The sequence below is a fragment of the Talpa occidentalis genome, unplaced genomic scaffold (genome assembly GCF_014898055.3).
Source record: "Talpa occidentalis isolate TD23 unplaced genomic scaffold, MPIMG_talOcc4v2.1 talOcc4.15, whole genome shotgun sequence".
In the NCBI taxonomy this organism is placed as follows: domain Eukaryota; kingdom Metazoa; phylum Chordata; class Mammalia; order Eulipotyphla; family Talpidae; genus Talpa; species Talpa occidentalis.
In genome coordinates this window covers 39,057,256-39,082,570 of record NW_023601543.1, presented here as the reverse complement: position 1 = coordinate 39,082,570, position 25,315 = coordinate 39,057,256, and the positions used below count along the sequence as shown (strand labels likewise).

The following is a 25,315-nucleotide window of genomic DNA, read 5'->3' as shown; positions in this document are numbered from 1 at the left end:
TATAATCAAATTTCTGGGGGTTATTAATGGTTTGGTTTTGTTTGTGCCTTTGTTTTGTTTCTCTTATTACACCTATGAGTGAAACCATATGGTATTTGTCTTCTTCTGACTTACTCTGCTTGGCATAAACGCCTCCAGTTCTATTCATGTTGCTGCAAATAGCAAGGGTTCACCTTTTTTTGTAGTTGAATAATATTTCATTATGTTGTGTGTGTGTGTGTGTGTGTGTGTGTGTGTGTGTGTGTGTGTACCACAACTTAATCTATTTGGGCACTGATGTCATTCCCATAACGTGGGTGGCTATGACAAATTGTGTTGCAATGAACCTAGGAGGGCACAGGTCTCTTCAAATTAGTGTTTTTGCATTCTTTGGGTAGATACTAAAGAAAGAAATTGCTAGATTGTATAATAGATCTATTTTTTTTTTTGAGAAATCCCCATACCAATTTTCCACAGGGGCTGATCAGTCTACATGCCCACCAACGGTGTACAAAGGTTCCATTTTCTCCACATGCTCACCAGCATTTCTTGTTTCAGGTTTGTTTGATATGGGCCATTATCACAAGTGAGATGGTAACTCACTGGGGTTTGGTTTTCATTTGCACCTCCCTGAAGATTAAGTGATTGTGAGCATTTATTCGTGCACATGTTGGCCATTTGTATGTCTTCTTTGGAAAAGTGTCTATTTATTTAGCTCTTCTGACCATTTTTTTTTTTGTTATTGAGCTGTATGAGTTCTTGGCAGACCTTGGATAGCCCCTTTTCAGATGTATGAGATGCGAACATTTTTTCCTATTCATTTTAATTATATATTCTTTCATTCTGCAGAAGTTTCTTAGTTTGATGTAGTCCATTTGTTTACTCTTGGTTTTTTTCTCTTGCTGTTGGAGTCCCCAAAGACATCCATGAAGTCAATGTGATGTAGTATATTGTCTGTTTTCTTCCATGTATTTTATGTTTAGTTCTTACACCAAAGTGCTTAATCCATTTGGGACATAATTTTTGAGTATGGTGTGAGACAGTGGTCTAGTGTCATTCTTTTGCATGTGACTGTTCAGTTTTCCCAATACCATTTGTTGAAGACTTTCCTTTCTCCATGTATACTCTTGGCTCTGCTGTCATAGATTAACTTTCTATATAAGTATGGGTTTATTTTTGGACTCAAATCTATTTCATTCTTCTGTGTGTCTATTTTTATTCCAGTAGCACCATACTGTTTTGATTCCACAGCTTTGTAGTATTGTTCATAGCATGAGAGTGTGATATCATTGTTGGGCCTCATTTTGTCAGGACTGCTCTGGCAATTTGGGGAAGGGAAGGAACTAAATATACAAGTCCATGAAGCTACAGGAATACCTGTTTATTGAAATGTATTAAGATCTACATCAAGAGCTCAGGATAGGGCCTCCCTAGTGGTGCAGCGGTTAAGCGCTGGGTTGCGAAGCTTCCCGGGGCCTCTGCGGTGCCGGTTCGATCCCTGTCTGCTCCCCGTCCACCAGAAAAGGGTCCCACATGGCGCGCAGACCTCTCCTGCCACCCACTGCTCCCCTCAGCAGTGTACTTCGGTCCTTCTGCCTGCTCTGCTCCCCACTCTGGCTCTGGTGAATTCTCTCACCCTCCCGTGCTTCTGACTGTACCCAGTGCATGTATAAACAAACAAACAAATAAATAAAACATGCCACTATTAAAAAAAAAAAGCTCAAGATAAAGAATACTGAAAGTGGCTAGTGGAAAAAAAAATATTAATACCTGCAACAATCTGAATGAATCTCTAGGTAAATATGCACAATGAGATGGGCCAATGACAAAAGGTTACATGGTATATAGTTCCACTCATACAATATTTTATAATGACAAAATTACAGAACTAGAAAATAGATTAGGGGGTTCCAGGAATTAGGGATGAAAAGGAAGGTAGGAAGAAGATAACATGTGTTAAAAGTAACAATGGGGATCCATTTGGTGATGGAACTGTTTGTTCGCTAAATTGACTATGATGATAGATACATACACCCAAATAGGTAAAGCTATAGAGAAGTAAATGCACACACACAGACACACACACACCCTCCATCCACAAAATGTAACATTAACATCAGTAACACTTATACCAAAAAAGCAATAAGAAAAAGCCAGAAACCCGTATCGTACTTTTTATTATGTACAAAAGGATATTTACAAAGATTTTAGGATATATCCCAAAAGGATATCAAGGATCTACTACATAGTGATATCCTTACTTACTTACACAGGAAGAAAATGAGAAAATTTTCTAGATAATCAAAGCTAATCTCTTAAAATGATATATTTTTTATTCTAATCATTTTTAATACTCTTTTCTCTAAACTGTATTTCAATCCCACTTACCTTTTCAAGTAGATAATAGAAACATAATTTACCTTTCAGGATATAATTATGATCATCAACTGTTACACTGTGTTTTAACAGTGATATACTTCAGGGATCCTCTTGTACAAGTCATTTAACCCTACACTAAATGGCCCAAAGCTTGCTGCCAGCTTGCTGATGCCATCTACTTCTCTTTCGTTAGTCTATCAACTAGAATGTAAAATAACAGCAATGTAAAACAGGGACCAAGAGAAGAGATAACTCTTGCTCAGTATCACGCAGAAGTTGAACAATAAAGACAGAACTACAACCCTGGTCTTACTATGATAGTTCTCAGTATATTTGCCTCTAACAGATACCCATTTCCTATTTACTGTTTTAAACTACTATGGTAGGTAGGAAAACCACAATATTATCAGAAATATGTACTAAGCAGGCCTTTGATTTAAGTCAGTAGGTCCTGGGTGATACTCTTTCGCATAAAGTAAATCTTTGTGATTATAGCTATGTTGGCCTTATCACTTTCACATAATTCCAAGTTTCTGGCCACAATGCAAAATATGAAGGATGACACAGTCTGGCTGGAGCTAAGTGAGGTTTTATTATTCCTTTTTACCCATGTATATAGAAGTTACAGACAAGTGGATTTTCCATACATTACTCCACTGGATGTTCTGAGGTGTCTTCTTGCTTATTATGACTTTAAATAACTAGCTGATTTTTCCAAGTAAATAAGACATATAGAATATTATCTCAGTTCACCTATTATTCCACAATCCTAGCAGGTCAAATGGGAGGACCATATAGCTAAGACACAATTCTTGTTTTAAAACAAATTTTCAATCACCAATATTTACTTTCTCACTTTGAGAAGTTACAAAAATGAAAAGAGATGAGAAATTGAAAATGAGATGTTTCCTCTGCATCATAATGTGTCAATTACTGGAAATCAAAAACCTCAATTTTTATGAAGAACAGAGACATAAGAGGTCTTGAAATATCAAAAAGTACTTCTCAAAGGGCCACAGTGTGACTGTCACTATATTATCATAAAGTAGTATTTATGGACACAATGGAGTTACTAAATATTTATTCCTGGTTTCATTTAGTATATGATTTTTCAGTTGAGATCACATTCTGTTATAAATCTGTCTACACTGACTTATAACAATGTCGGTTATACCAGGAAGACATTTAGCATTATATAAATTACAATTTTTGTCTTAACATTTCAAAAGCTATTTTTTGCAGAAAATCACAGAAATTTAACAAAGGAAAAAAATGCTAGTTAACTGCAAGACGAACGCAGATTAAGGAAATAAACCACTTTTCATGAGTTCTGGTCACATCATTAGCCATACTTGCCACAAGGGTATGTAAGATGGCAGAGTATAGTCAAAAGAATCTCTAGTGCTGTGGGTTTTAAGGTCGGATTACTATTAAAAAGCCTGACAATCTGATATGCTAAACCTCGAGAATCTATAACTAATTGAATGATGGCACTAAAGTAAGTGATTGTTAGTTTTTAGCCTATCAACCATGTAACCTGAAAAAATAAACTACTCCAGTTGTTTCAAACAATGAATTTTCTCAGGAGACACTGAGAAATTCTTAGCTCCCACTGCTCTCTTCTAATTTACAAAAAATATATACCCAAATGTGATGACCACTGGATTTGATTTTTCTTCTTTGAGGTAGAGCTTTTGTGTGCTTTAAAAACCCAAGGCAGCTTACTTCTGAAGCAGTTTTTCATGTACAGTGAAAATATGGGACTGAGATATTAATATAAATACCTGGTTCTTATTTCTCAGGTCTTCTCTCAATATTCATTTTTCTAGTGTAAAACTTAAAAAAAAAAAAAAAAAAAAACTTGTGTTCTGTTTTGTAATTTTGAACTTAAAATGGAAATACTTCTGTGGGAGCCTAGATTGGAGATCTAAAAATCCAAGAAAGCTCTTTCTAGTATTTGTTTTAATTTTACTTATCACAGATTAGATTTAAACATTTGTTTTATTTTTTAATGAAGTTCCTTTTTCATACATCCATTTAATTTTTGCCAGTATATGATTTCTTTCCTCAGATGTAGTCACCATAGTTCTCTCACTACCAAAGAACCTGTAGTCTATCACCAGAGCACCTTGTGCTGTTTGTGCAATGGATAACACGCCTGACCATAGACCAAAAGATAAAGTTTGATTTTTTAAATTCAAAATTAGAATTTTCCAATTTGTTACAGGGAGCATTATCTAATAAGAATGGTATAGTTGGAAGAACACTGGACTCGAATATAAAAACATTTGGGTTTTAACCTTGAGCTGTACCACTATACAGCTTAAGTAAGGTCTTGACATTTATCAAGCCATGGGATCTTCAGCAAATTAATTTCTTTGAGCTCCACTGGGAATTCTGTAAAAAAAAATACAACTAATGCTATCAGCTTTATCCTAGTGCAGAATTATTCTAAGGATCAAATGAGGTAATTATCTAAAAGAGCTTGGAAAATTGTAAAGCATTAATATACCATGTTGCTGCTATTTTTATTTTCATCTAAGCAGAGAAAAATGAAAGTTTTATTTTAAAGAAGGCAAACCAGAATATCAATTAGACTTGTAGCAACTAGTGAATATAAATTCTTACTGTTGGCTTTTTCTGAAGAAGTATGGATATGAAGTCATTAACTTAGTTTATCCTAAATAATTATTTTTCATACCTGACATAACAAAACACTTCCACATGTTGAATGGTTCTATCCTTTCTGCTAAGAGCAATGGCTTCTTCATTTTCAAGGATTTGCTCTTGCCATGCCAGGCTTTCATTCATGATGTCACTGTTTTCCTAAACAAAACATAGATGAGAAGTTTTAATTAAATTGAGAAAACCTAACCATCTGCTTAGAATCAAGCATAACTGTTGTATATATAAGTTGTTAATAATAGGTATTTACATTTTCTTGCCAAAACAGCAGGCTATAAAATTACTTCATTCTATTTACTTTCAGGTCTTTAAGGTTGGGCATCAGTCATGTCAAAATTTGAATACATGTAAAAATATTTTTGAATGGTAGTCATTTGAATATAACTAAGGACATTATAATAATCAATACTTTAATATCTAAACTCAGAAATACAGTAAGAATATATAATAAGGTACATAAACTCTCATAAATGGTCCAAAGTAGTGCTTTACAATTTTCAGTAATTCCTTAATTTTATGGAGAAATTTCTATGACACAGTAGTATCTGAATACAGGGGACTTTTGAAGATACCAAGACATACATTTTCAAATGTCGAGGTCAAGTTTTAATGTTGTCTATAGTTTTAATCTACTTGATACACATCTCTTTCTCAGAGAAAATATTTCAAAAATGTATTCTATATACTCAAAGAAATATTAATAAACTACAATTACAATATCCTTTAAATAAATTATCTCAGAAAGTTTCTAAACTTACAGATTTCATACTGCTCAGCTATGAAAACTAATAAACCCTTGCATCTGCAACCACATGGATGGAGCTTGAGGGCCTTATTCTAGGTGAAATAAGTCAGAGGAGAAAGACAAATACTGGATGTTGTCACTTATATGTGGCAACTTACAATACAGAGAATTTAAATATAGAGAAACAAAAGAAAGGGCCAGATACAGTTAAATCAAAAACAAACCCTAGAAATATGACTAGAACAGTGAGGCTACCAGAGGGAGAGGGGCAGTGGGAGAGAAGAGATCAAAGTAGGGAAGGGGCCCAATGGACTACGGTAGATTATGGGTGTCTTGGCGGTGGGTGTGGTGAGGTAACAACACCTGAAGGGGGAGATCCTATATCTCTAAATCATATACAATGTTGTAAACCAATGCTTCGTCAATAAAAGATATACATGTATGTAAAAAAGAGGGAAAAATAATAAAATAAGACAGTAATTATTTTTAAAAGGTATGTTGTCCTGAATTCAGTAATTTAAGCTGAAAAAACACAGTGGCAAAAAGGTCTTATTATCAACTGTAGTGTTAGAAAAGTATTAAACATCCCAACATAAGTACAAGAACAGGAGAAGTAAAGGAACTTTGAATGTGTTCACATGGAGATACCAACCTCAAAAAAAAAAATAAACAAAAACAAACCAAAACAAAACAAAACAGTGGCCAAGGATGGATAGTATAGGCGAAAAGGAAACAGTAACAGAGTCAAGATACTAGACTAAAAGAAACATTAAAATAAATGTCTACAAAAATGTTTTTAATAAATCTAATAAACCAGTACCAAAAATTGCTTTTTTTTTAAAGATTTATTTTATTTATGCATACTAGAACTGAGGTACAGGCCAGAGGTGTGGGAGTGGTGAGAGGATTCACCAGAGACAGAGCAGGGAACAGAACAGGCAGAACAACCAAAGTACACTGCTGAGGGGAGCAGCGGGAGAGTCAGAAGAGGCCGGCTGCGCCGATGTGGGTTGCTCCCTGGCTGGGGATCGAACTCATGCTGTAGAGGCTGCCAACAGCTTCACAGACTGCGTCTTAACCCCTTGCGCCAGCAGGGAGGCCCCAAAAATTGTTTTTTAAAACTCCCTTTACACAACAAAAGTTTTCAATTCAGACAACTGAGGTATTTTTCTTGTTGTTCTGAGAATCTAGACTGAATTTTCTTGTTGAGGTACTAAATATGTCTAACTATAAGGGGACCCTCACACTTCACAGGGACAAGATTCAAATCATAGTTTCTGATCAACATAAATATGTGAATTAATTAAGACACAGATAAAATATATAATTAAATGTCTACTTACATTTAATTTCTTGGTTTACACATAGTTTGAGGAAATATATCAAAGGCTACTTTACAAATAGGTTTTTTTCTCCAAACTCTCATTTCATGCAACAATATTATTTAAACTGAATCTTCACTGTATCTTCATTACCAAAATCTGTCATGACTTAGGGGCATGGCACATTAGGTAAGTGCTTAATGAGTCTTAACCATATTATTCTTAGCTATGGAAAAACAATTTTCTAAGAGTATTATCAGCCTCTTTTTCAACCTGTACAAACTCTTTTGAAATACAGTAATTTCTGAGCCACCCTGGTGGCGCAGCGGGTTGAGCATTGTGCTGTGAAGCTGTCCGCAGCCTCTGCAGAGCGGATTCAATTCCCAGCCAGCCAGAGAAAAACCCACATGGCGTGGCAGACCTCTTCTGCCTCGCCGGCTGCTCCCCTCAGCAGTGACTTTGGTCTGTCTGCTGTTCTGCTCTCCACTCTGTCTCTGGTGAATTCTCTCACCCTCCTGTGCCTCTGACCTGTACCTCAGTTCTTCTAATAAAATATTAAAAAAAAGAGAGAAGAAATACAGTAATTTCTGATTCCAGGTGTGATGCTCTCAGTAGGAATGCCATTTCAAGGAATATGTAGCACTACATAAAATTATAACAGTGTTTTAACCCATCTCATAAAAATTAGTAAACTCCATATTTCAATACTATAAGTGATAATCAAAAAGCTTTTTTTAAGTAATAATTGATTTATAACAGTGCCTAGATTTCAGACATACATCTGTATGGACATGATTACCACAAACTAAAGAGCATCTTTACAATGCTATCCAATAACTTAATTACTTTTTTTCTATTTACTGATTCTGTCTATAAAAATATGAAAGCCAAAACTACAAACATGAAAAACCACCAATGACATAAGTTATTTCCAATTAATGTATCTTCCCCAAATAGTTGTTTATTTCAAAACATATTAACTGAAAGAACAACTAGCATTAGGTGAAACTTTCTAAGAACCAAACTATTTTTTCTGAAAGACAATTTTAGGGGAAAAATTATGCATTATTATTTGTATGTAGAGAATAACTAGAAAATGGTATCAAGTATATGTGATTCACTCTTTAGACAACATATCCATTTATACTAAAAAAGCATTATATGTACTTTAAAAACATTGGGGACAAATTCACTGAAACGGTGACTGCATAATTTTTGTTGATTAAGTAAATAAAAGTGAGGCATCAATCCTATATTACAGATGAAGCTTCTTATTACAGTTTTCTTCCAAGCAGAGTTATTATGTGATACAAAATGGAACCTAGAAAATTAAAAACTCAGATATTAATAACTTTACCTGGTATTCCTTTAGCCAGGAAAGCAGTCCCGAAAAGCTAAAACTGGCCCAATTTCCTCCATAGTAGCTTCTTCTATAACAATAAAAAAAAAAGTGTAAAGAAAAGGGTAAAAAAATCAAGTCAGTGATCATCAATAAACTACCTTTTGACTCATTAACTCATTCCATTCTCAGTATCACTGCCTCAGTGTTAAAAGTATACGTAACTGAGATTTGCAGATTAGGGGAAGTAGTAGGCTGAAATAGAAGATGCCAAAGGTTACTTTTCTTTGTATAGGAGTTGAAAAAAAAACTTTGGAGGACATCAGCCACTGCAGGTTTTGTGGCAAGTGAGTAGAGTATGTACACATATGCAGGTGTGAAAATGCATCCCCAAAATTATATGCTTAAACAACTGACATATGAATAGAATTTTATGGGTAGAAAATCTTTGTCCCCCTTAGAGCACATGTTATATACCCCCTTAGGTATCATGAACAAATCTTATTCCTGGTTTAACAAAAATGGCTGAATAGAAAACTTGGATAGAGGGCCTCCCTGGTGGTACAAGGGGTTGTCTCAGCACTACAAAGCTAGCAGCAGCCAAAGCAGCACAAGTTCAAACCCTGGCCAAGGAGCTAACCTACACGGCGCAGCAGACCTCTCCTGCCTCGCCCGCTGCTCCCTTCAGCAGTGTACTTCAGTAGATCTGCCTGTTCTGCTCCCCACTCTGTCTCTGGTGAATCCTCTAACGCCACCCCCCCGCACCCCCGGTTTATACCCCAGTTCTTATATGCATACATAAATATTTAAAAAAAGAAGAAAAAAAAGAAAACTTTGATAGAGCTCAAAGAAAGCCAATGGAGGACTGCTAATTTTATAATAATTAAATATCCATTGTTACCAGTCTTATCAAACTTATCTCCCATATCTCAGTCTGTCTCTGTCTCTGTCTCTGTCTCTCTCTCTCTCTCTCTCTCTCACACACACACACACACACACACACACACACACACACACACACACACACACAGCTACTCTAGAAGTAGTGGAAGGCCTTGTACTAGTCTTAGCATTCAGGGCCAAAAATAAAAGCAGATCCTGATACACAGTGATTCACATCAAGACTTTTGCAGTAGGTACAGTAAATATAACATTCCCACTGATAAATGGGTGAGCTATTGTTCTTCCTTCCACAATCTTGTGAAATCACTGTTTTAGAGAACCCAGAGGTCTCTTAACTAGGATCAGATAAATGCCTTAGATACTGGACTTCTGAATAACTTTCTTAGGAAAGAGATTTTGGGCAAGAAACTCTCTGCACTGCATATTGGGTTTCCCAATCCTTGTAAAACTCTTTGTGTTAACTGATTCTTTGTATAAGTCCCAAAGTACACTCCATCACATATATAGCATTCACTCTGGTTCTAGGGTGAGAGAGATTCTTGGTTTTATTTTTGCTAGTCTTTACTTTAATGAAATAAAAACCTATCTACAAAAGCTCTTATTGAAATAAAACAAAGACTAAAATCTTTAATAACCAAAATTACTCCATAATGATGCTACTGGATATTCTCTCAAATTCCTGACATAATTATGCTCGATTCTAAGTGTTGACATGGGTCTGAAGGACATTAAGATTTTAGGTTCAGGTACAGTATTATACCAACAATCACTGCTTTGTTCTACCAGAGAAAATAGTTAGAACATTCCTGTGAAAGTATGTTTGTTACTCTAGATTACTACTTCACTTATAATCTGATAGTTTTCTCAGAGATAATACATATTCATACACTGTCTAGAATCGCTAGTGGGCTTTAAAATGAAGTTAGAATTTCAGCAACACTAGCAATTCTAAATGACCACCCCTTGTTAATATCTCGGAATCAAGAAGTATAGAAACTGTGATGCCTTGCGTCAGAGGAAACTGAAGTAGAGGAGAAAGTAGGCAACATTCAGAATGAAAAAGGAGGAAGAAAAAAGGGGAATGATAGAATCAGGATTTTCCTACAATGATTTAATTTGCCCCTGCATGAAAATAACATACTGAATACTTCTCATCTGAATACTTCACATACTGAATCCTTTCTCATCCTCTAAATGTAAACAAAATTAGAGAACATCCTGGGTGTTTGGGGGGAAAAACCCACCCTTAAACCACTGTCTATATCTTTCGTTGCGATAATTAGGTTTCTTATAAGCCACGATAAGGTAACAAGCGCTAACTAATGTGTGAAAGCTTCAAGATGTAAGTATTTTTAGTGGATACACCAATTTATAAATAATGAACATTTAACACAACTCTAGCACCACCTGCAGGAAAAATAATCTAACTCTCTAAGTTATTGCTACAGATATTAATCAAAAATAGGGAATTATAAACTAGAAAAAAAAGCGTAACACATGGAAAATCAAGATCTCAAGGGAATATGGTATCACAAGAGAGCACAACTCCCCAAAATCCAACCACAAAGACATGAAAGAGTATATCTCTCTATCAGATAGAGCTTAGAAAAAGTATTATTAAGGAAATTCTAAGAGCTAGGATAAAACTCAGGAAAATAAGTCAAACTGCTGTAAGAGAACTGAAAAAAGATAAAGAGATACAACTAAAATAAAAAAAAGTTAATGAGCTCAGAAATTCAAGCTTTCTTTATTTTTTGCTCTTTTTTTATATATGACTTAATTTTATTTTTATATTCCCCATACAATTGCAAACCCCCCATTCTGACACCAATCCCTCCCCTCCCGACCCTCACCCCCCAAAAAGTGTCTCTGGTTTATACTTTTTTGTTGATTTTGATTTTCACTTTCTTAGTTATTCATTTTCCTGGTCCCTTATTTAAGTTTTCTAGATTCCTGCTATGAGTGAGACCATCCGGTATTTTTCTTTTTCTTTCTGGCTTATTTCGCTGAGCATGATCCCTACCAGCGCATCCATGTTGCTGCAAATTGCATGTGTTATCTTTTTTTGAATGCTGAGTAATATTCCATGGTATATATGTACCACATCTTCTTGATCGAGTCATCTATTTTTGAGCATTTGGGCTATTTCCAAAGCTTAGCTATTGTAAATAGTGCTGCTATAAACATAGGGGTGCAGGTTTTCTTTGGAATGGATGTTTCTGTGTCCTTTGGGTAAATACCTAGGAGTGGAATTGCTGGATCCTGTGGAAGCTCTATGTTTAGTAGGTCCAGAAATCTCCACACAGCTCTCCATAGTGGTTGGACCAGTTTGCACTCCCTCCAACAGTGCAGAAGAGTTCTTTTTTCTCCACACCCTCGCCAACATTTGTTGTTGCTAGTTTTTTTTAATATGTGCCATTCTCACTGGTGTGAGATGGTATCTCATGGTAGTTTTGATTTGCATTTCCCTGATTACAAGTGATGTTGAACATTTTTTCATATGCCTGTTGGCCATTTGCATTTCCTCTTCAGAGAAGTTTCTTTTTTAGCTCTTCTGCCCATTTTTTTGACTGGATTATTTTCTTTGTTGTTGTTGAGTCTCATCAGCTCTTTGCAGATTTTTGTGATCAGTCCTTTATCATTAGTGTTGGGTGCAAAATGTTCTCCCAGTTGGTGGGGTTTTCTCTTTGTTTTTGTTATTGTCCTCTTTTGCTGTGCAGAAGCTCTTTAATTTGATGTAGTCCCAGCTATTTATCTTTGCCTTCACTATCACTGCTTTGGGTGATGTGTCTGTAAAGATGTCTTTGATGTGCAAATCACGTAGTGTTTCGCCTATATTTCCTTCTATGTATTTTATGGTTCAGGTCTTATGTCTAGTTCTTAATCCATTTTGAGTTGATTTTTGTGTAGGGTGTGAGGTATGGTCAAGCTTCATTCTTTTGCATGTAGCGACCCAGTTTTCCCAGCACCATTTATTGAACAAACTTTCTTTGCTCCAATGCATATCTTTGCTCCTTGTGTCAAAGATTAGTTGACCATAAACTGTGGGTTATTTCTTGGATTTTCTATCGATTCCATTGGTCTATGTGTCTGTTCTTGTTCCAATACCATGCAGTTTTGATGATTATGGCTTTGTAGTATAGTTTGAAGTCTGGGAGTGTGATGCCTCCATTCCCTTCTTTATTTTTCAGGAGAGCTTTAGCTATTCGGGTTTTTTTGTGATTCCATATGAATTTCATCAATAATGTTCTATTTCTTTTGAAGAATGACATTGAATTTTGATTGGAATAGCATTGAATCTGTAGATTGCTTTTGGTAGGATGGCCATTTTAATAATGTTTATTCTTCCAATCCATGAGCAGGGGATGTCTTTCCATTTCTTGGTGTCTTCTTCTATTTCTTTTAACAGTGTTTTATAGTTTTCTTTGTATAGGTCCTTTACCTCTTTTGTTAGATTTATTCCCAAATATTTGATTTTTTTGTTTCAATAAAAAAAGGGATTTTTTTTTTGATTTCTTCTTCTTCAGATTTATTGTTTGTGTATAGGAAGCTACTGACTTTTGCGTGTTGATTTTGTATCCTGCCTTTACTGAACTGATTGATGAGTGAATTAGTTTTTTCTGTGGAGTTTTTGGGTTCTCTATGTATATTATCATATCATCTACAAATAGTGATAGTTTGACTTCTTCTTTTCCTATTTGGAATCCTTGGATGTCTTTCTCTTGTCTTATTGCTCTGGCTAGGACTTCCAGTATTATATTGAAGAGCAGTGGTGACAGTGGACATCCTTGTCTTGTTCCAGATCTTAATGGAATTGCTTTCAGCTTTTCACCATTGACAATGATACTGGCTGTTGGCTTGTCATAGATGGCCTTTATGATGTTGAGGTATGGTCCTTGTATTCCAAGAATTTCAAGGGCTTTCATCATGAATGCGTGCTGCACTTTGTCGAAAACTTTCTCAGCATCTATTGATATTATCATATGGTTTTTATATTTCTTTTTGTTGATGTGTTGGATAACGTTGATTGATTTTCGGATGTTGAACCATCCTTGTGTCCCTGGAATGAATCCTACTTGGTCCTGGTGAATTATCTTATGGATACATTGTTGGATTCTGATAGCTAAAATTTTATTGAGGATTTTGCATCAGTGTTCATTAGGGAGATTGGCCTGTAGTTTTCCTTTTTGTGTTGTCCTTCTTAGGTTTGGTATTAGTGTAATGTTGGCTTCATAGAACGTGTTTGGTATTGTCCCTTCCTTCTCAAATTTTTTGAAAGAGTTTGTGAGGATAGGCACTAATTCGTCTCTGAATGTTGGTAGAATTCATTTATAAATCCATCAGGTCCTGGGCTTTTGTTTTTGGGAGGTTTTTGATTAACCATTAATTTTGCTGCTTGTAATTGGTCTGTTTAGGTTGTTCTATTTCTTCTTTATCTAGCTTTGGGTTATCGTAGAGTTGTAGGAATTTGTCCATCTCCTCTAGATTGTTGAACTTGTTTCCATATAACTGTTCACAGTAGTTACTGATTATTCTTTTTTTGGGGTTTAGTGCTCTATAGAAGTCTGTTAAGCCCAAATGCTCTAGGTCCTTATTTAGAGCTTTAGTTTCTTTACTTATTTTTTGCCTTGTTGATCTATCCATTGTTGATAGTGGTTGTTGAAGTCTCCCACTATGTATGTGTTTCTCTGATGTCTGTTTTCAGAGAGGACAACAGTTGTCTGATATATTTCGGTGCTCCTTCGTTTGGTAAGTATATGTTAATGAGTGTTATTTCTTCTTGAAGTATTGTCCCCTTGATCATAATGTAGTGACCGTTGGGGTCTCTTTTTTTTTTTTTTTTTTTTGTGTTTGAAGCCTGTTTTATCTGATATAAGTATAGCAGTTCCTGCTTTTTTTTTTTTGGTCCATTTGCTTGTAGGATTGTTTTCCATCCTTTAACTTTGAGCCTATTTTTATCTTTTGTAGCTAAATGTGTTTCCTGGAGACAGCAAAGGTTGGGTTTTGTTTCTGAATCCAGGCTGCAACTCTGTGTCTTTTTATTGAAGAGTTTAGTCCATTTACATTTAGAGTTAATATTGATATGTTAGTATCTGTATTTGCCATTGTGTTTGTCTTTCCTTTGATTTTATTTATTTATTCTTTTAATAACTTTTTTTTTTTGGCCTTCTTTCGTTGTTATTCGTCCCTCTGAGGTTCTGGCTTTAGGACTCCTTGTAGTATTTTTTGAATTGGGGGTTTAGTCGTAATGAAATTGCGGAGTTTCTGTTTGTCTGGGAAGGTCCTTATTCTTTCTTCTTAGAGGAAGGAGAGCTTTGCGGGATAGAGTATTCTTGGTTGGCATCTGTTTTCTTGGAGTCTGTTGACTATGTCCCTCCACTCTCTCCTTGCCCGTAGTGTTTCTTCAGAGAAGTCTGATGTCAGCCTGATTGGTTTTCCTTCGAATGTTATCTGTTTCTTCCCTCTTGTCAGCTTCATTATTTTTTCCTTGTCCTGGATTCTTGGGAGCTTTACTATTATGTGTCTTGCTGTATTTTTCCTTTCGTCGTGTAAGTTTGGTGTTCTTCTTGCTTCTTGTATATCAATTTTCAGCTCCTTCTTTGCGTTTGGGAAGTTCTCTCCAATTATCTCCTGGAATATTTTCTCTGTTCCTACATCTCTCTCCTCTCCTACTGGAATTCCTATAACTCTTATATTTCCTTTCCTCATGGAGTCAGATAGTTCCCAAAGTCTTTCTTCATTCTTTTTCCTTCGTACTTCTCTTTCCTTTTCTGTTTTGGTTCTTTTTATTTCTGTGTCTTCAAGAGTACTTATTCGTTCTTCCATTTCATCTATTCTGCTTTCATTGCTTTTCCCAGAGTTCTTTAGTTCCTCCATTAATTCTTTGATCTCCTGCGTTTCTTTTGCTTCCCTCTTTAGGGACTCAATTTCCTTCTTCTGATCATTGTTTTCCTTTATGAGTTCTGTCATTTTTTTAATCACGGCAATTTTACATTCTCTTTCTGGAAGGCTCAGAAGTTCTTCCAAGTTACTGTCGTTGCAATCTGGGGGGTGGTTTTCTTTTTGAGGTGTGCTTTTTTCCTGAGGAGTTGTTAGGTTACGTGTGGTTCTTCTACTCCCTACTGTCTGTTTTTTAATTTGTCGTATGCATTGGGACACTGTGTTGTTCAGACTGGCCGGCATCTTGGGTGAACTTCTCCGCTCCCCTCTGGCTCCTCCAGGAGCCATCTCTGGCTTCTGAGGGAGCTTTCTGCTGGTTTCAGGAAGTCTTTAGTGAAGAAATGTCCCTGTTCTAAAATGGCAATGCGGGACTCAGTCCCTGAGCATCCGGTCTCAGGCACACTCTTCTGTGCGCCCAGTCTGCCCCGGCCGTGGGTGCCTGTTCCCTCTGTGGGCTCAGACTGCTGGTCGGAAGGGGCCTGGCGTGGGCTAACTTCCCAGCTGGCCACTATCTCCTCCGGGAGCCTTCTGCCCTTTTCAAGCAGTCTTAAGAAATTTCCCTGTTCTATGGGGTGTTAGTGACTTTTTTATTTCTGGTCACTAGGTGGCGCCAGAGATCTCTCCTATTGTCCTTGGGGGGCTGTTTTTCGCCCTCCCCCCACCCCGTGGGACAGCGATCAGGGCAGGAATGGTAGGGTAAACCTCAACGGCTTTGGGGTGCTGTGTCTGCCTTGTGCCCCACCGTCGTGGAGAACCCACGCCCCGAACTTCGTGCCCCGGGTCTCAGTTCCAAAGCCCTCAGGTCCAGGACGCGGGCTGTAGCCCAGTTCAGTGGCGTGGGAATGGTGCCTTTTGCACCCGCTCCCGTGCCTGGGTGCCTGGTTCCTGCTTACTCAGTGAGGGACTTTCACCTCAGTGAGGGCCTCCGCGCGTCTCCCCCCAAGCCTAGGTCGCAGGCACGGGGACCTGGGCAGCCGCGATGCAGATCCGCGTTTGCTTTTCAAGCGCGCCGCTTTTCCGCGCAAGCTTACCGGCCGGCCCGGGGCTGAGTGCAGGTCTCCTCCAGAGTCTCTTTGTTCTCCAATGGCACCTGGAGCCGTTCGCTCACCGCCGCGGTGAATCCTGCAGGGTTCTCCACAGCTCCCGTTCACGGGGTGTGGTGGCTGCAATAGTTCCTTTCCACTCACAGTCCCGCTTGCTGCGTAGTTTGTTCTTGTTGGTCGTTTTAGTTTGTTGTTTTCCTCCTCTCTGTTGGTCGGAGAGTGCCGACTCTGTGGGTGGGGGAGGGGAGCAGGGTTCTGCGCTTTCCTCCCTTCTGGTCCTCTTTTATGGCCACTTTCTTCTTCGGGTAGTTTGCTGGAGTTGTCTGTTTATCTTCCGTGTCCCAGTTCTCACTGGGACCAGCCGCTTTTCTTCCCTATTAACATTTTTTAATGGGAGATCTTACTCGCAGTGTCTCCTCGCCGCCATGTTGCTCCGCCCCCCTCAGAAATTGAAGCTTTCAATAAGAAAATAACAGATTCAAAATGCAAAGAGATCAAGAACTCTAAAGAAAGCTATGGAAGCAGAATAGACCAAATGGAGGATGGAATCCGTGACCATGAAGATAGAAATGCACCAGGGCCCAGACAGCAGTGAAATAAGAAACCCCCCCAAAAAATTATGTGCTGCAAGAACTGACAGCCTAGGAAGACAAAATAAGGATAATGAGTATCTCAGGAGAGGGGAACAGAAAACTCAAAAAAAATAGTAATATTGTAATAGAAGAAAATCATCCAAACCTGGGTAAGGAACTAAATATACAAGTCCATGAAGCTAAAGTAAACTAGGTTAGGACAAAAGCAATGAGACTAACACCAACATACAAAGTAATAAAATTATACAAGTTCAAAACCAAGAAAGATTACTGGAGGAGACTCAGGGGACAAAAGCAGGTAACTTATAAAGGTACTCCCATCAGGCTTTAATTAAACTTCACAGCAGAAACTCTGTACATAAGGAGAGAATGGGATAACATGTACTCAAAATACTCAAACATAAAAAATGCCAGTCAAGAATACTACATCCTGAAAGATACTCACTTTCAGATACAAGGGAGAAATAAATCAATCTTAGACAAAAGCTAAAGAGTTTGTCAACATTAGACCTCCCCTACAAGAAATGAAATGAATTATCTGATCTAAATTTAAGATCAATCAAAAAGATTAACCAAGAAATAGTGAACCAGAAAATGAAACATTATATGGCTGTACTAAACCTACACATCAAAACTCACAATGTAAATGGACAGAACTCACCAATCTGTAGGCACAGAGTAATTGTTACAACAGAAAACAAAACCTGGGCCTCCCTGGTGGCACAGGGGTTAAACTCTCAGTGCTATCAAGCTATTGCCAGCCACTACAGCATGAGTTCGATCTCCGGCCAGGGAGCTAACCCATATGGTACAGCAGACCTCTCCTGTCTCACCTGCTGCTCCCCTCAGCAGGGTTTAACAGTAGATCTGACTGTTCTGCCCCCTACTCTGTCTCTGGTGAATTCTCTCACCCACTGCACTTCTGGCATAGACCCCCAGTTCTTATATGCATAAATAAAATAAATCTTAAAAAAAAGAAAACAAAACTCAAATTTCTACTGTCTCCATGAAGTGCATATAAACTCCAAGATAAACAAGGCTCAAAGTAAACAGGCATGAAACAACCCTACTAGCAAACAGGACCCAAATAAACACAAGGGCAGTCATACTTCTATCTGATAAAATAGAATTTCACAGAAAAATGGAAATCAGATATAGGAGTGTTTATTATGTAATGATTATACAGAGTTCAATCATACAGATATACATACATACAAGACATACATACAAAAATACATACATCAGGAAGATACAATACTCATCAATATAGATGAAACTAATAAAGGGGCATCAAAATAAATAATTATCAACAAAAAAAAATACAGACATTTATAGCAACAAAATAATACTAAGGGACTTCAACATCCCACTATACCAATGAACAAATCACTCAGATAGAAAATCAACAAGGAATCAAGAGACTTACATAAGAAATTAGACCAGATGTGATTAATAGACATTTATAAGATATCTAATAGACATCTGGGGGCAATGCACCCAAAAAGTTGAGTTTACAGTTTTCCCAAATATACATGGAACATTTCTGAGAATTGTTCACATGTGGGGTCACAAAACAAGTGCCAATAAATTAAAAGATGGATTCTCACCATTTATCTTTTCTGACTACAATGGTATCAAATTAGAAATCAACCAGAAAAGGAAAGCAGGAAAAACATCAAATATGTAGAGAAAAAACAACATACTACTGAATGGCTATTGTGTTAACAAGAAAATCAAAGGAAAAAATAAAAAATACCTGAAGACAAATAAAAATGAAGATATGTGCTTCCAGAACCTATGAGATGCAGTAAAAATTGAAAAAGAAAAGGATATAGAAATACAGGTCTAAAGCAAGAAACAAGAAAGAGCTCAATGAACACCTTAAGAATCTAAAAGAGAACAAATGAAGCCAAAACCACTAAAGTAAGAAAACAATAAAAATAAGAGATAAAATAAATAGAAATTACAAAGACAGTACAAAAGATCAATGAAACGAAAACCTGTTTATTTGATAAAATAGACAAACCTCTGCATAGGCTCACAAAAAAAGGGAGAAAAGCCTAAGGAACAGAATCGAAACTTAAAGTTATAAAAGACTTCTCAAAACTATAGAGGATAATAAAATACCACTACGATCATTTTTTTAAAGATTTATTTTATTTATTTATGCATACAAGAGCTGGGGTGTAGGCCAGAGATGCGGGGTGGGGGTATGAGAGGATTCAGCAGAAACAAAGTGGGGAGCAGAACAGACAGGTCTACTGAAATACACCACAGAGGGGAGCAGCGGGCAAAACAAGAGAGGTCTGCTGCACCATGTGGGTTAGCTACCTGGCTGGGGATGGAACTCACGCTGCAGTGGCTGTGGATGGCTTCACAATGCTGAATTATAACCCCCTGCACCACCAGGGAGGCCTCCACTATGATCATTTTTATGTCATAATAATAAATTGGATAGTGTAAAAGAAATGGACCAATTTTCAGAAGAATACAACCTTTTTAAGACTGAATTGGGAAGAAATACAAAACCTGAACAGACCAATTACAAGTAATGAAATTTAAACACTTATGAAAACTCTTAACAAAAAATAAATCCCAACACCAGATGGATTCACCTGTGACCTCTGCCAAATCTCCAAAGATAAACTAATACCTATCCTTCTCAAACTCTTCCAAAAATTTGAAAAAGAATTAATGCTTCCAAAGATATTTTATGAGGCCAACATTACTCTGATACAAAAAGCACAGGAGGATATTACATGAGAACTACAGACCAATATCCCTAATGAACATAGATGCAAAAATCCCCAATATACTACTAAACCTAATTCAATAATACATAAAAAGTTTTATACAATATAAACAAATGAGATTTATTCCAGGGATGTAAAGATGATTCAACATATGCAAAACAATCAATGTAATCCACCATATCAATAAAAGGAAAGATAAAAATCATATGATCATATCAACAGATGCAAAGAAGGCATTTGACAAGATTCGCCACCTGTTCATGACAAAAATTTGCAAAAAAATGGGGATAGAAGGAACATATTTCAACATAATAAAGGTCATATATGACAAATGAACAGGTAATATCATACTCATGATGAAAAACTGAAAGGTTTTTCTCTGAGATCAAGTACACAACAAGGAATACACATTAACCACTACTATACAACATGGTACTGGAAGTCCTAGCTAGAGCAATTAAGTAAGAGAAAGATACCAAAAGAACCCAAACTAGAAAAGAAGACATTAAACCATCATTATTTATAGATGACATGATTATATGTGTGTGTGTGTGTGTGTGTGTGTGTGTATAAAATCTTACCTATCCCACTAAAATACTGTTAGAAAAATAAATCAGTGCAGTGAAGTGGTAGGCTACAAAATCAACATATAAAATTCTGTTCCTAGACTATGCACACACACACACACACACCCCAAAAAAAAAAATATATATATATATATATATGAGAAGGAAATTAAGGGAATAATCCCATTTACAATTGTACCAAAAAGAATGCCTAGGAATAATCCTCACAAAGGAGGTAAATATCTTTGCAATGAGAACTACAAGACATTATTAAAAGAAATAGAAGACACAAAAAGACAGAAAGATATTCCTGTTCATGAACTGGAAGATCTAACATTGTTAAAGAAGCCATATAATGCAAAGCAATACACAGATTCAATGCAATCCCTATCAAAGTATCAATGATATTCTTCAAAGAAATAGAGCAAACATTACTGGAAAAATATGGCATCATAATGCACTTTGAATATCAAAAGTAATTTTTTACATAAGGAAGAAGGGAAGTATCGAACTCCCAGACTTTTTTTTTTTTTTAAAGATTTATTTATTTATTTATTTATTTATTTATTTATACAAGCACTGGGTACAGTCAAAAGCGCGGGAGGGTGAGAGAATTCACCAGAGCCAGAGCAGGGAACAGAGCAGGCAGAAGGACCAAAGTACACTGCTGAGGGGAGCAGCGGGCTGCAGGAGAGGTCTGCGTGCCATGTAGGACCCTCCTCTGGTGGCCCGGGAGCAGCCGGGGATCAAACCGGCGCTGCAGAGGCTGCGGGCAGCTTCGCAACCCAGTGTTCAACCGCTGCACCACCAGGGAGGCCCTCAAACTCCCAGACTTTAAACTATGTTACAAAACTAAAGTCATCAGCTAATAGTGTGATACTGAAATAAGCACACAAACACACAATAATTAAATAAAACTGAGATCAGAAATAAACCCACACATACATAGACTGTTATTTTATGATAAGGGAGTCAAGAGTATGTAAGGAGAAAGGAAAAGCCTCTTCAACAAATGGTACTGGGAAACCTAGACAGTCATACAGAAAAAAATGAAACTTTATAATTTAACACTATACACAAAATTTACTTTGGAATGGATGAAATAATCAGATATAAGACCTGAGATCATAAGATGCACAGAAGAAAACATAGACTATATACTCCTAGACATCAACCTCAGGCTATATTTGGGTACTCAACTCCAACCGTAAGGGAAACAAAAGCAAAATATAAATCAATGGGACTAGATCTAACTAAAATTCTTTTTTTCAGCAAAAGAAACCAACATAAAAAAGAAAAGGGAAACTGCTGACTGGGAGAAGTTACTACACATCTACATCTAACAATGGTTAATAGCCAAAATATACAAAGAACTCATACAACTCTACAACTAACAAAAAAAACCTAGCCAGTAAATGGGCTGGAGACCTAAAGAGACACTTCTCCAAAGATGATATACACATAGCCAACAGGCACAAGGAAAAATGCACATCACTTTAAGAACATGCAAATCAAAACTGCAATGAAATATTGCCTCACACCTGTGAGAATGACGCATAGGAAAAACTAAAACAAGTGTTTTCAGGACTGTAGAGTAAAAGGAATGCTTGAATACTACTGGCAGGGCTATAAATTGCTACAGCCTCTTGGGAAAATAGTAATGACTCCTTAAAACACTAAAAATAGAGACACTATATGGTACAGCGAGACCTCTCCTAGGTATTTATCCAAATAATATGAAAATAATTGAAAAATGCTATGTACCTCTAGTCCTTATGTTCACAGTAGCAATTATCTCAATAGTCAAAATACAGAATCAACCTAAATGCCCATCAACAAATGTCTTAATAAAGAAGTTATACTAAATATACTCAATGGAATGCTACTCAGCTATTAAGAAAGATGAAATTTTGCCTGTTATGACAACATGGATTTATAAAAACATGGATCTTGAGATGCTTATACTTACTGAAATGAGTCAGAAAGTGAAAAACAACTACTGGATGATTTCACTCATACATGGAATATACATAAAGCAAGCAAACTAACAAAACACAACAAAAACAACTGAGAGTCTGAGATATATATAGGGGTGACGAGAGAGAAAGGGGGAACAGTATAGGAGGAATAGTTAGAAAGTTCGATTTTATAGTATAAATGACACCAGAACTGTGGTGTTAAGATGAGGTGAGCTAAATTAATCATTCTGATGGTGGAAAATACTCAAGAGTTTGTTGTCCTTGAGGACAGTAGTGAGGTTAGGATTCGAATCTGAAGAAGGTTGATGGAACTTTCTGGAGTGACTGTAATGTTCTGTCTTAATAAGCTTTGTAGTTATACAAGTGTATGCTTTTGCAAAAAAAATAAATGTAAACTTAAGATCTGTGCACTTCATTGCATGCAATTTTATCTTGAAAAGAGTAGTATTAATAAATATTGAACTCTAATAAATGATATGCGTGGTGAAATATTTCAGACTGGAGATACTAGATATGTACAACTTAATTTGAGGGGAGGAGTGAAAATACAATGTTGAGGGGGTCACAATAGACTATGGTGGAGGACAATGGTGCCTTGGTGGTGGGTGTGGTGTGAGAACAAGCATCTCAGGAAGTGTGAGTCTATGCTTCTGAATTACATACAATGTTGTAAAACAATGTGACTGCAATTTAAAAAAAATGCATAAAATAAAATGGAATAATAGAAGAGCAATACATGTTAAAGTCATGTAAAAAAAGCAAATACAGCAAAAAGTTAATGGCAGGATTTAGATAGTGGATACAATGGTATTCACAGTAAATTTTTTTCAACTATTTTATGTCTGAAAATTACCATGAGAAAATATGAGAAAAGCAAAAGTAATCTAACTTGAGTTTTCAAACACTGATCATGAATGTGCCAATTTCCAAAGTATTTTCTGCTATCTTGAAAGCCCAAAAAAAATTTTAGAATGGCCTGAGGTCATTTCATGGTCAAATTTATTTTTCTCCCATATACCTAGTCATAAGGTTTTTGACAGAGCTAAGTGATTCTAGGTTTTTCCATCAAGCTCCCATTTTCAACTTTTCCTGTCAGTGTTCTATTAACATCAGCATCTGGTGGTCTCATACAATTATGTTTGTAAAAGGTGAAATATGTTTTTAATTACTATGTTCTGACAAAGTGGGCAACAAATATTAGTAAATTTACTTTCAACTCACAAAATACTGTGACTAAATTCATTTTGTTATTTGTATGGTTCTAAATATAGTTTACAGTAACTCTTAAATAGAAAAGCAAAGACTAGTGTTATCAAAAATCAACATTAAAAAAGAAAAAAATCAATATAACATTCTAATATGCTCCCTAGAACATTGCTGAAATAAAAACAGTAAAATTTACAACGCACGAAATATATTCTTAAATTTCATCTGTAAAGATATACCTTCTGTGGAGAGCTGTGTGGAGATTCCTCAATCTGCTAAAGATGGAGATTCCATATGACACAGAAACAGTAATTCCAAAGGGCACCTGCACCCCTATGTTTATAGCAGCACTATTTACAATAGCTAAGCTATGGAAGCAACCCAAATGCCCAAAAACAGATGACTGGATCAAGAAGATGTGGTACATATACACAATAGAATATTACTCAGCAATCAAAAAAGATAAACACATGCAGTTTGCAGCAACATGGATGGAGCTAGAAGGAATCATGCTCAGCGAAATAAGGCAGAAAGAAAAAGAAAAATACCGGATGGTCTCACTCATAGCAGGAATTTAGAAAACCTAAATAAGAGATCAAGAAAAAGACTAATCAATACAAAGTAAAAATCAAAATCAACAAGCAACTATAAACCAGAGACACACTACAGGGGGAGGAGGAGGGAGGGGCAGGGAAAGGAAGGACTAGAGTCAAAATAAGGCGGGGGTGCAATTGTATGGGGAATGTAACCAAAATGAAAACGCATACATTGTGCAAAGATGAAAAAAGATGTAAGAATTATATAAAATAAAATATTTAAATAAAAAAAGATATACCTTCTGAAAACTGGTATTGAAATTTAATTTACAAAATACTAGTTCCACTATCTTTAAAATTGTTTAGTAGAGAATAAAAGGCTAGGTTACTAGTCTTGTTTTTAAAATCCAATAAACACGATATATTTAAGGGCAAAGTGAGAACGTCCTGACCGAGGGAAAAAAAGGGGAACTGAACATTTTCTGCCAATTTTTTGTCACAACTGCCTCTGTACATCAAGTAAAGGAAAAAGTAGTTCATGATGACATTTGTCTCTACTGCCAGGAAACCTATTTTACATAGTTTAAAAAAAAAAAAAGTCTTCCTTAAAGCAGAGTCTCACTGTGGAATCAGAAAAGGAGTATTCACAGTATTTAAACAGCAAACATAAAACTGATGCCCAAATATATCTGAAATTTCATGGTGGGAAAGTTATCTAAAATTTTCAGTTAAAGGGGTGAGGGCAAATGCTGGCAGAGTGAAGATGCACGCCTCACCTATTCCACACCTTCACAGCAAGACTGCAGCAGAACAAAACCAATAACTTCTGAAGGAAAAAAGATAATACAGCACACACATGGAGTAATACTGGAGGAGGAGGGGGCCTCCCCTGGTGGCACAGGTAATTGAGCACCTTGCTGTGAAGCTGTCCGCAGCCTCTGCAGCGCTGGTTCGATCCCGGGCAGCCGGCCGGAGAGAATCCCACATGGCACAGCAGACCTCTCCTGTCTCACCCGCTGCTCCCCTCAGCAGTGTATTTCATCAGTCTGCCTGTTCTGTTCCCCACTCTGTCTCTGGTGAATCCTCTCACCCTCCCGCACATCTGGCCTGTACACCGGTTCTTATATAAAATAAATAAATAAATCTTTAAAAAAAATACTGGAGGAGGAGGGAGTGCATCAAGCAGTGGAATAAAACAAGCAAGCAGCCTGCCCAGGTAGGCAAGATAAGCCCTGGTGGCCCATTGTGTCCCATGAACAGCAGAGTGGAAGTGGTAAGGCTCGTAGGAGGTAGCCATATGCAGACCTTAGAGAGCACTAATACTGAGACCTGGAAATTGGCAGAATT

The 25,315-nt window shown here is 36.8% G+C and overlaps 1 protein-coding gene across 1 annotated transcript in view; it reads right to left on the bottom strand.

Moving 5' to 3' along the window:
* The window catches only part of CHM (CHM Rab escort protein), a 162,225-nt gene that overhangs the window by 85,408 nt on the left and 51,502 nt on the right, over positions 1–25,315 (bottom strand). The window contains exons 3-4 of the mRNA XM_037511626.2: positions 8,468–8,540; positions 5,060–5,184 (exon numbers count right to left, since the gene is read on the bottom strand). Of these exons, the coding sequence (XP_037367523.1) occupies positions 5,060–5,184; positions 8,468–8,540 (198 nt within the window). The remainder of the gene's footprint in view (positions 1–5,059; positions 5,185–8,467; positions 8,541–25,315) is intronic.